The 12,572-nt window shown below is 41.8% G+C and overlaps 1 protein-coding gene across 1 annotated transcript in view; it reads left to right on the top strand.

The window, feature by feature from the left end:
* The window catches only part of WDR48 (WD repeat domain 48), a 32,074-nt gene that overhangs the window by 3,571 nt on the left and 15,931 nt on the right, over positions 1-12,572 (top strand). The window contains exons 2-8 of the mRNA XM_069958849.1: positions 5,680-5,820; positions 6,812-6,890; positions 7,740-7,822; positions 8,892-9,021; positions 10,293-10,381; positions 10,902-11,003; positions 12,255-12,479. Coding sequence (XP_069814950.1) covers positions 5,680-5,820; positions 6,812-6,890; positions 7,740-7,822; positions 8,892-9,021; positions 10,293-10,381; positions 10,902-11,003; positions 12,255-12,479 — 849 coding nt within the window. The remainder of the gene's footprint in view (positions 1-5,679; positions 5,821-6,811; positions 6,891-7,739; positions 7,823-8,891; positions 9,022-10,292; positions 10,382-10,901; positions 11,004-12,254; positions 12,480-12,572) is intronic.

Genomic DNA, 12,572 nt, shown 5'->3' with positions numbered 1-12,572 from the left:
CCCTGTAGCTTGCGGCACGATCCGAAAATATCAGAAGTAGTAATAGCGCCCTAATATTTAGCAGCCATGGAGCGGACCCAGCGCTTCTGGATATGAAGGACCCCGTATCGCACCAGGACAACATTTTCCAGGTGACGTCCCCCACACTGGAGAACAGGAGACCCCAGAAGAAGTGCAGAGTGTGGCGTAACAGGGGGATCAGGAAGGACAACATTTTCCAGTGTGACACCTGTCCTGATCCCCCCGGCCTCTGCATACTGGATCGCTTCAAGGCGCACCACACGTCACTGGGGTTCTACATTATCTAAATTCTGTCCCTTATTCCTATTTCAGGGGTCACGTTGGTCCGGGGATTATTCTGATCGCCATTATGGAGTCAGGAAGGAATTTTTCCCCTGTGATGAGGCTACTGTCGTCTGCCTCACGAGGGGGTTTTGCCTTCCTCTGGATCAACACAGGTTGAGTTTGATGGACACCTGTCATTTCCAACCTTATAAACTAATAATTGGCCTAATACCCCCAAATAAATTAGAATTGTCCCTTTTCCCCAGCTAAGTAGGTATGGCCGCCATTCCCATTAGAGGATGCCATGATGCAATTATAAAGCCTCTGTGCGGCCAGGACAGTAGAAACCCCCCACAAGTGACCCCATTCTGGAAACTACACCCCATAAGGAATCTAAGAAGGGGGGCAGCGGGGATATGGCCCCCTGGTGACGGCCACATTTGGGACGTGAAAATGAAAAAAATTGTATTTTTTATTTTCTCGGCACATGTTCTACGTAAGTGCCCGTCACCAGTGGGGTCCATATGCTCACTGCACCCCTTGTTAGATTCCTTATGGGGTGTAGTTTCCAGAATAGGGTCACTTGTCGGGGGTTTCTACTGTCCTGGCAGCACAGGAGCTTTGTAATTGCGACATGGCCTCCATCCTCCATTCCAGCCTCTAAATGGCGCTCTGTCCCTTTGGTGACTTGCCCTGTGCCCATATGGCACATTATGCCCACATGTGGGGTATTTTCGTACTCAGGGGACACTACCCTACACGTTTTGTGTTCATTTTCTTTTTTAACCCCTTGTGGAAATGGAAAAAAATCAAGGCTAGACCAACATTTAGTGTAATTTTTGTAAAATTTTTACTCTAAATTATTAATCTTGTCATGTTTTTTCATTTTCACAAGGGGTTAAAAGATAAAAAAAACATTTAATGTGTAGAGCAATTTCCCCTGAGTACGGAAATACCCCACATGTGGACATAAAGCGCCATGCGGGTGCAGGGTAAGCCTCCGAAGGGAAGAAGCGCCATTTGGTTTTTGAAGGCTGGATTTGGATGGAATGGATTTCGAGGGGCCATGTTGCATTCAAAAGGCCTCTGTGTTGCCCAGACAGTTGAAACCCCCCACAAGTGACCCCATTATGGAAACTACACCCCTCAAGGAATGTAACAAGGGGTGTAGTGAGCATATGGACCCCACTGGTGACGGGCACAAATGTGGAACAATGTGGCGTGAAAATGAAATATTACATTTTTTACACTATAATGTTGGTTTAGCCTTGAATTTATCATTTTCACAAGGGGTTAAAAGAGAAAAAAACACACAATATATGTAGAGCAATTTCCCCCGAGTCCGTAAATACCCCACATGTAGACATAAAGCGTCATGTGGGCGCAGGGCAAGCCTCCGAAGGGAAGGAGCGCCATTTGGATTTTGGAGGTTGGATTTGGCTAGAATGGATGATGAACGCCATGTCGCATTTACAGAGCCCTCGTGCTGCCAGGACAGTGGAAACCCCCCACAAGTGACCCCATTCTGGAAACTGCACCCCTCAAGGAATCTAACAAGGGGTGCAGTGAGGATATGAACCCCTTGATGACGGGCACATTTGTGCCATGAAAGTGAAAAAATGAAATTTTTCCCTTTCACGTCACATTGTTCCACATTTGTGCCCGTCACCAGTGGGGTCCATATGCTCACTGCACCCCTTGTTAGATTCCTTGAGGGGTGTAGTTTCCAGAATGGAATCACTTGTGGGGGGTTTCCAGTGTCTTGGCAGCACGAGGGCTCTGTAAATGCGACATGGCCCTTGAAATCCTTTTCAGTGAAATTCAGCTTCCAAAAGCCAATTGGCGCTCCTTCCCTTTGGAGGCTCGTCCTGCGCCCCCTTGGCACTTTATCGCCACATGTGGGGTATTTCTGTACTCGGGAGAAACTGCGCTACACATTTTTTGTCTTTTTTTGCCTCTTATCCCTTTAAGAAAATGAAAAATTGAAGGCTAGAACAACGTTTTAGTGTAAAAAATAAATTTTTCTTTTTTCACGCCATATTGTTCGGAAAATCTGTGAAGCACCTGTGGGGTCCAGATGCTCACCGCACCCCTTGTTACATTCCTTGAGGGGTGTAGTTTTCTAAATGGTGTCCCTTTAGGGGTGTTTTTTAGGTTTTGACACCCAAGAGCCTCTGCCAACCTGAAGTGGTACAGTCAAAAATGACCAAATATAACGGAGGCGTTGAAATTCACTAGGCGCTCCCTTATATCTGAGGCTTGTGGTTGCGTCAAATAGCGCAATAGGGTCACATATGGGGTATTTCTATAAACTGCAGAAACGGGGCAATAATTATTGGGGTGCATTTCTCTGGTAATAGGTTTATAATTATGAAAAATATTGGATTACAATAAAATCTCTGCACAGAAAATTAAAATTTTCAAATTCCTTACACACTTCGCTTTTATTTCTGTGACTCCCCTAAAGGGTTAAAACACTTTCTGGATGTGCTTTTGCAGAGTTTGGGGGGTGCAGTTTCTGAAATGGGGTGCTTTGTGGGGCTTTCTAACATACAGGCCCCTCAAATACACTTTAAACCTGAACAGGTCCCTAAAAATATCTGATTTTGAAATTTTACTGAAAATTTGGAAATTTGCTGCTAATGTTTTAAGCTTCCTATCGTCTAAAAAAAATGAAAGATAGTTTAATAAATGCCGCCAACATAAAGTAGACATGTTGCTAATGCTATTTAATATATAATTTATGTGGTATAACCACTTTCTGTATACGCAAAAAAGTTTCAAAGTTGGAAAAATGCATTTTTTCACATTTTTTCACATTATTTGGTTTTTTTTCATAAAGATTTGTTATGAGTATCGACTCCAATTTACCAGAAATGTAAAGTACAATATGTCACGAGAAAACAATCTCAGAATCAGCCGGATAGGTAAAAGCATCCCGAAGGTATTAATGACTAAAGTGACACTGGTCATATTCATAAAATTTGTCTCTGTCATTAAGGCCATTTCAGGCTCTGTCCTTAAGGGGTTAAAACCTGGGAAAAGGGGGTGATTCAAACTTTTATTAGGGGAGGGGGCGTTTTACTTATAACAATACTTTTTTTTTTTTTTTTTTACACATATACTAGAAGCCCCCTGGGGGACTTCTAGTATATATACTTTGATCTCTCATTGAGATCTTTGCTGTATAGTTATATTGTAAAGATCAATGAGATCGGCACTCGTTTGCTTTCGGCTGCTGCAGCCGAAAACAAACGAGTGCCGAGCCGAGGACGGCGCCATCTTGGAGTGGTCACCGTCTGGCAGCAGTAACGGAGATCTCCCCCACTAGACACCAGGGAAGTGCTGCATACGGTAATCGGATGCAGCTGTCATGTTTGACAGCTGCATCTGATTACTGTATTAGCGGGCACGGTGATCGGACCATGCCCGCTAATACTTTCGGTCCCGGGCTACAAGGGGCACCCGGGACCGCGGCGGTATCGGTACGTCATGTGTCCTTAAGAGGTTAAAGTGTCACTGTCATTTACATTTTTATTGCAGAAATCAATAGTACAGGCGACTTTAAGAAACTTTGTAATTTGGGTTATTAGCCGAAAAATGCATTTTTATCATGAAAAAGCAGTTTGAAGCTCTCCCCCCTGTCTTTATTGTTTTCTATGGAGAGGGGAGGGGTGGAGGGACATGAGGCACCAAAACAGGACAACAAAGAGTTAATTTACAGCTATCAGGGCTATCTCCTCTGAAGTCAGCACTGACCTCTCTTACCTCTGAATATCAGCTTTCACACAGGTCCCTTTATTCTCTGCTGGCGACTAATCTCCCTCCACTCTCCATAGGTTACACAGGGCCCGACTGATGTAAACTAGTTAAGATTTCCTGATAATGAGCAGTGAATGAGAGAGATGAGGGAGGGGGGGGGGGACCATTATCATTGTCTTAATTACACAGAATGATAATCTGTCCGCCCTGTGAGCCTTTACGAAAATTTGTTTGTGTCTTTGATCGCATCTTTTGAGCTGACCATCAAATCATTGTTAATCGTTCACTGATCTTCTGCTGTATGTACACATCATTCATCCGTTATTACCAGATTGTGTGAACGATTGTAATTGCCATTGTAACTAATGACTGTCGTTCTGTGTATTGTGGTGAATAACTTCAGGTCGTTCGCAAAAGCTTTCGTTTGCAATCGGTAATTGAAGAAAGCGAAAAATCGCTTTGTCTAATAGGACCCTAAGGCCGATTTTACACAGTGATTTTTGGTTGCATATTATGGCCGCAAGTCCTGGACAACAACATTTCTGTGGCCACTTACACTGCAAAATATACCTATATCCATAAGAAAACATTTGTCGGTCTCTCTCATGTAGCTTTATTTAACAATATGAGATATGAAGCATGAGCTGTGATTGGTCGCCATGGTCAAATCAGACAGATTGATAAATCCAACCCATGGTGTGAACAGAGTTTTATGTCACTATACAAATATATAATGTGCAGCATCGGCTTTAGCCTTAGTTTATCAGTTTCTGTGGATTCACACTGTGTATAAGGTGCGTCGCATGTATCTGTCATCATATTACCAAGAATGGGGTGACGTATAGATGTATAGTAGGCGGGCGCCATTCATTTCCATGACCTGATGTGCTGTATATGCTAATTTAACTTCGTAGTGACCATTGCAATTAATAGGTCCTACTGCTGTACACTACAGTATACATTGGCATCCTGATGGATAGATGAACGTGCGCCTACCTCTACACAATAACTAGGGAAAATATTGCAGTACAACCATGGGAGAAACCACATGGGCCCTGGCAGCTATGGGGGGCACAGTCTAGCCTTAGCCCGTGTTCACACTGCTGTCAGTCTTATTTAGCAGTTGTAGTATTTGTACGAAGAATAGGTTATAAATACAAGGTCTGTCTGGTTCTGTTGATGTCCGTTGTATGAGGAATTGGTCGTTCATGTATATTCTGCATAGATGAGCCAAGGTGTTTCTTTTGCCCTACCATTGAAGGGATATTTCCAACATGCAAAGTTATTCCCAGTGCTTTGCTCTCCATTGTTTCAGGGGAAAGTTTTCTTCTGTTCTCTGATCTGTGGGGGCCCCAGCCAGCAGATAAATATTTCAGGTAGAGCTATGACTCCGGTATTCCATCAGATTGGCGCCTTTTGGGGACAGGATACCTCTGTAGTATTGTTAATGTGGATGTCCTGTTGTTGCAAGTGCATGATGGTATCCTCCCATCTACTAGGGGCACAAGGGCTGCTAAACCAGTGGTTGTGGACGACTATGGGTCTCTTATGCACAGCTCATCATCACTCCATATATACAGTGCATGTAGTCATTGCTGTGTGTTAGTAACTATATATCCATCTCCTTTACAGGTTTCCTATGTAATTAGAGATGAAGTGGAAAAATACAACCGAAATGGGGTGAACGCCCTGCAACTGGATCCTGCACTAAACAGACTCTTCACTGCTGGCCGAGACTCCATTATCAGAATATGGAGCGTCAATCAGCACAAGGTATATGAATATATCCAGATATAAAACCCACTGAGGTTATCCTTAATATCTTACCCACTCCCACTTATAGGAAGATGAGATCCAAGGTGATAGAGGGTTAGTTGTCACTGTCTTCCTGTTACAGGAAAACTGGTCATATTTTTTTTTCACTGGTAACAAACTACAACTATTGCGAGGTGGCCGCATTCTTCTTTAATGCATTGAGGCCTTCATAGAATGTTCCAAATTTTTTTTAATGGAAAAATAGCAATGCGTGCATTACTGCTTCTGCATCGAAAAGATGGACGCCGCATCATTGGATTCATTTGTGGTGCCCATCAATGGATGCAGTGCATGAAAGGTCTGGCAGAGTGGTGGGCTTTATCTATTTTATTAAAAAAGACCTACAGGGAACAGTTAAATCTGTAAGGGTATATTCATATGTAGCGGATTTGTTGCAATTTGTTGTATAGTCGTTGCGGATTTTGACTGTAAATTAGATTGACCACAGTGGACCACCCATTTTAAAGGGGTTTACCGCTTTAAACTTACTTGACCCCTATCCACAGGATAGAGAACAAATATGAGATTGTGGGGGGGTCTGACCTCTGTGCCCCCAGGAACCCTGGTTTCTATGTTCTAAATGGAGCCGAAGGTTGGCGGTAACCCACGGCTCTATTCATTCTATATGGAACCACTCTAGAGGGTGAAGTACAGCACTTGGCTCTTTCTAGATGCTCCATAGAGAATTAAGGTAGCTGCGGGTGACAGGCCGACTTGTGGCTCCATTTATGACAAAGAAACCAGGTTCCCGATCTAGACATTTCCTGGGGGCACGGAGGTTGGACCCCCCCCCCCCCCCCCCCCCCCTTTCTCCGTGAACTTGTATTTGTCTCTTATCTTGTGGATAAGGAAGTTAAAATTGGAAAACCCTAAGGCTATACTCCTCCCTACAGCAGATCTGTTTTTTCATCTTGTGTTTAATGCCGACATTTATTTTTGTTTATTCCAGCAAGATCCCTATATAGCGTCTATGGAGCACCACACAGATTGGGTGAATGACATTGTACTGTGCTGTAATGGAAAGACATGTAAGTACACTGTACCTCGATAGGATTGTAGCATAGGTTCTCTCCGTTTTTAGGCTTTCTATGCACAGCATTTGTCACACCCCAGTATTGCCATGTCATGCTTCCTGTATCATGCTGCATTGCAGTTGATAAGGGTGAATATAGAGGTTTTACTACCCAGAGTTCTTTGTGACTGCAATTCAAGAAACTTGCCAGAAATCTATTCAGGATGGATAACTGGTTGAGAAACACAACTAGGAAAAGTTCAGCTGCCCCATAGAGAATAAATGGAGTTTACGCTGTAGATGCTGTATCCATTTAGAGGATGATTGTGTCCCCATTATCAAGATTGTTGAGTGGCCCAGTGTATGGACTTCCACTGATCAGCTTGCCCTCCTAATCCTATAACAAGCTAAGATAGGAATATCCCTTCAACAAAATTTTCAATATGCCATACAGACATGATAAAATTTTGATTTGACTTGGTCCCTGTGCTGAAACCCTAATTGATCTCTAAATGTAGCCAGGAGAAAGCACTTACCTGTGTGCTTCACTCTCCAGCTCGCTCCTCAATCTGACTTGTTGCACGAGTCGGTCTCCATAGGCTTACAATGAAGCCCCTCTCCTGTATACTTTATAATTGTAGGTTTGCAGTGTAGAATATGCATTGGACATCTGCAACAAATAAGACATGTGTGAACATGGTCTTGCACTGCCCAACAGTAATAAGTGTTGTGTTATGTGATTGTGTCTGAAGTCCCTGACTGCACTTACTATACTATAACATTGTATATGTTGTGGTGGCTTTATGTATACTGTATATTTGATGTGTTGCTATCTCAGTAACGTCCGCACTTCTTCTTTCTCTAGTGATATCTGCCTCTTCTGACACAACTGTTAAAGTATGGAACGCGCACAAGGGATTTTGCATGTCAACCCTGAGAACACACAAGGTAAACAAACAAGAGCAATTCACAAATACTAAGATAACATTTTTTTATTTAACTGGTGATAGTTATATTTGCAGCCGGTAGTGTCACACATGTGGCTGATACCAAGTTGGTTCTCAGTTTTATGATGTAGTTTTAAAATATTGTCAGATTTATCCATAATGGACACAGAGAGGAAGAGATTGAAGAGTGGTTATGCCAAAAACAATATTGTGGTTATTTAAATGTCAAATTGTGAGTACGGTGTTGCAGAAACAGTGTGGCACCACCTGGTGTTCAAAGTGTATAACAATTTGCATGTCCACCTAACTTAGCTGAGGGCTGACGCACATGATCAGTCACTCTCCCCATAGTCAGTCCTCTGTTCCACCGCAAGACAGTCAGGAGAAATAGCTTTCTGCTGTGCCTGCTGGGACAGACTAGAGCATGTTCAGTAACATGGCAGTATGGCTCCTTCTCAGCTTGTTAGGGCTGTAAAGCTGAACTACAAAGTCAAAATGGAGTAGAGATAAACTAATTTGGAGTATAGATACTATACTAGATATAGTTTAATGAATCCTAAGCAGCGGCAGTCACTGTTTTGCACTTTCTTGGTGCTCTGATTTGCTGGAAAATTCTGACATGACAAGAAAATAGGAACTACTTTTTCTCAACACAACAAAGAGAGATTTAGCCTCAGTAATTCATACTATAAATGTATTCATGTCCAGAGCAGGCTATATTGTCAGCTGCCAGAGGAGGAAGGAGACTGGCTTCATTCAGAGCCTGCTCCCTGTAACAAAAAATAAGAGGGGTTTTGTTATGCTGGATCTTTAAACCAAAAAGTAATTTCAGGACTTTGTATAGAAATGAATTTAGGGATGGTGCCTTTACCTTTAAAACATGGAAATCAACCTTTTGTCTGATAATAATCTCATATCTAGTCAGTATAGAAAGTCCCCATATAGTTATGGTTTTGTATGGCCAGTGCTTGGATTATAGTCCCTGTCCTAGACACTCTGGTTAAAGCATCAATGTGCGTTATATGTGTGTTATGTGCCTTTTCTTATAAGTTTGTGTTGGTCCCCCCCAGGACTATGTGAAGGCCTTAGCATATGCAAAAGACAAAGAATTAGTGGCGTCTGCAGGACTGGACAGACAGATCTTCCTCTGGGATGTAAATACTCTCACTGCACTAACCGCATCCAACAATACTGTCACTAGTGAGTACTACAGCTGTTCACTAACCTGCATGGTGATGGGTTGTCTCTAAGTTATGAATTTATGAGATACATACACTTCTATTCTTTAGTAACAGATTATATATATATATATATATATATATATATATATATATATATATATATAATCTGCTGCCATATTGATTGTCACTTTTGTGATAGAATGTCATAGGTGACAATTTATCATAATCCATACTGAGCTCTGGGCAGAAGAAAATGACAACTAATATGGACTTGTTCGTCACAGATGTCCTTTATTCTAATTTACTTTTTTTATGTTTTTAGATATTGGGGGACTTTAAGGGGGTACTCCAGCAGAAAAAAAAGAAATCTTTCAAATCAACTGGTGTTAGAAAGTGCCAGAGACTTGTGATTTACTTCTATTTGAAAATCTCCAGTCTTTCAGTACTTATCAGCTGCTGTATGTCCTGCAGGAAGTGGTGTATTCTTTCCAGCCTGGAGAGCAGGAGAGGTTTTCTATGGGGATTTGCTACTGCTCTGGACAGTTCCGGACATGGACAGAGGTGGCAGCAGAGAGCACTGTGTCAGACTGGAAAGAACACACAACATTTTTGCAGGGCATACAGCAGCTGATAAGTACTGGAAGACTCGAGATTTTTAAATAGAAGTAAATTAGAAATCTGTATAACTTTCTGACACCAGTTGATTTGAAAGAAAACATTTTTCACCGCAGCACACCTTTTAAAGGGTTGTCCAGGCAGGACACTTTTTAGACACATTGTTGGGTAGTAAATTAAAAACAACAACAATGTACACTTATCTTTCTGGCACCTACGCCGCTGCCTGGCTCCCTTTTTGCAGCTGCTTATGATACTGGGATGTGAGCCAATTTGTGACTGAGACAACCACTGGTTGGCTGGGTGGGCCCGTGATGTCACATCCTCGAGCCTGAAAGCGGCACTGGAGCCAGGAAGGTAAGTGTATGTTGTTTCTTTTGTTCATCCTTTCCCCCGACCATGGGAGTGTAAAATATACACTGGTGTAAAATGGCCACAGCAACCAATCACAGCTCAGCTTTCTGCTCTGGTAAAATGAAAGCTGAGCTGTGATTGGTTGCTGTGGGCAGTTTATACCAGTGTATATTTTACACTCTTTCATAAAACTGTCTAAAAAGTGTTTAAGTGATTTTGACTGTATGTATAAAGGTCACAGGCGGGGTTGCCTAGGTAAGATGTATTGGTTTATATTGTAATTTAGGATTTATCTAACCAGTAACCTTTTGTTTTCACCAGCATCATCCCTAAGTGGAAACAAGGATTCTATATACAGTCTGGCCATGAACCAGATGGGAACTGTCATAGTTTCTGGCTCTACTGAAAAGGTATTCTGTGGGCTGTGTACCTATCACTCCTGGCATGTCACAGTGATGCATGTACAGATTTATGGAAATGGTATTGGAAGTGTACAGCTTTTCTGTAAATCTGTGCAAATGAACAGATACAAATGGGTACTTAGAAATTCTGCAGTCTATGGATCTCAGCACTTGCACCCCCATCAATCAGAACTTCTGATGTCACTATGGCATGGCAAAAGTATTTCAAAGCGATAGGTATCCTTTACATAGTCATCCTTACTACCTATCTGAACTTGCTGCAGTGCTGTGCTTCCTTTTAGACACCATTTCTAGCCAGCAATGTAAAAACCAGTCCTGATCCACTGGAACTGCTCGGCTTTATGAATACCATCTGGGATCAGTTACTGTGATATAGCTGTACCCTATGTTATCTGTCTTATCACCATTTCATGTCATAACTACTGTCCTTACTGTTCCTATTAATAGATTTACAGATTCTCTTTCCCTGTACCCTACACCATCGACTAATCTCACTCCTATATTACAGGTGCTGCGAGTCTGGGATCCCAGAACATGTGCAAAACTAATGAAATTAAAAGGACATACTGACAATGTAAAAGCTTTGCTGTTGAACAGAGATGGCACCCAGGTAACTGCAGCTCAGCATTTATACAAGATTTACAGTTTCTTCTAAATTTAGTGCAGTATTCTGCTAAACCAACCCCTCTAAAGGGGAACTCCACATAAGAAAAACTTTTTTTATATTAAAAGTACATTAAAAGTTATATAGATATCTGTGCGGTTCTGCCACACTGGTAGCTGATAGAAATCCAGGAAGTGAAGAAAAATGGCCTCTGTGCCAATTCACATTGTCTTCTGCTCCCACTGCTCTCCCACCTTAGGAGACAAATATTCCATGCCTCTGTCTCACATTTTGTGTGTCTGCTGAGCACAGAATAATGATGCAGACAGGGGGCAGGGCGTGATGTCAGGAAAGGAGGCTTGGCTGGATCCCCTGAGTGATTCACCATCTCTGACCGGCCAGAAGCAGCTGCTGCAACTTCACTGATTATTCAAAATTCTGCAGTTAAATTAGAGCTATGTTCACACATGTTGGAGTTTCATTGCAGTACTGCAGCATCTTGACAAAAATAAGTAACACAGTAACACAGTTAAATGATGGTAAACAGCAGAGAGGATCGGAGCCGGCACTGCCAATCCCACCTGGACAAAAAAACGAGGCATAACCAGTATATCCCATGTAAGATAATATCGGATAAACTCCTTATTGTGCGGCTCAACCTCAAAGATAAAAGATGCTTGATCATATTATGTGCGTGGAGATGAAAAGAAAAAAAAATAAATTTAATTTAAAAAGTTCATTAATTTATTCCAATATCACAAATATACACATGAAAAGTGTTCTTATGTATTACATATACATATACATCAAGAACCATAAAGTAAGCAGAACCTTAAAGTGTACATTCATTATTTTTATGTTATCATGCTGTAAAATAAAGCTGAACTTACCAGAAATCCAGGTCCGGTCTCCTCAAGGCAGATTTTCTGACTTGTGCTGGTAGAAAAAAACAGACTAAACATGTGAATTCCGGCCAGTACAGAGAGTCACGGCTCAATGTGTCCATCAGTCACATGACTGCCTTCTCTCTGTGAGCGCTCAGATGGCCTGGGATACACTGGACTTCCTGTTTTCTGACTCTGAGGGGAAAAAAAGAGTCAGAAAACAGGTAATGCAGTGTTTTCCATGATAACTAAAAAAAATAAAATATAAATTGCAAACTTTCTTTATATGGCATCTATTTTTGATTTAGATTTTGAAAGTTAAAACAATAGGTACACTTTAAGTTAACTCTGAATAAACAGCGGGGTTTTATAGTGTCTTTCAGGCAGTTCAGATGGAACAATCCGGTTGTGGTCTCTAGGGCAGCAGCGATGTATAGCAACCTACAGGGTCCATGATGAAGGGGTGTGGGCACTCCAGGTGAATGAAGGCTTCACACATGTGTACTCTGGAGGAAGAGACAGGAAGATCTACTGTACAGACCTGAGGAATCCGGACATGAGGCTGCTCATCTGTGAGGAGAAAGCACCAGTCTTAAAGGTGAAGAATAAATAGAATTGTTGTTAACGCATCATTTTTTTTTTTCTAAATAGGTTAAAGGGGAAAATACTACCTGGATTTTTTTTTTATTAT

This window comes from Dendropsophus ebraccatus, chromosome 2 (genome assembly GCF_027789765.1).
Source record: "Dendropsophus ebraccatus isolate aDenEbr1 chromosome 2, aDenEbr1.pat, whole genome shotgun sequence".
Taxonomy (NCBI): domain Eukaryota; kingdom Metazoa; phylum Chordata; class Amphibia; order Anura; family Hylidae; genus Dendropsophus; species Dendropsophus ebraccatus.
Note: the sequence above shows the minus strand (reverse complement) of the source record. Positions and strands in the feature narration are given on the sequence as shown.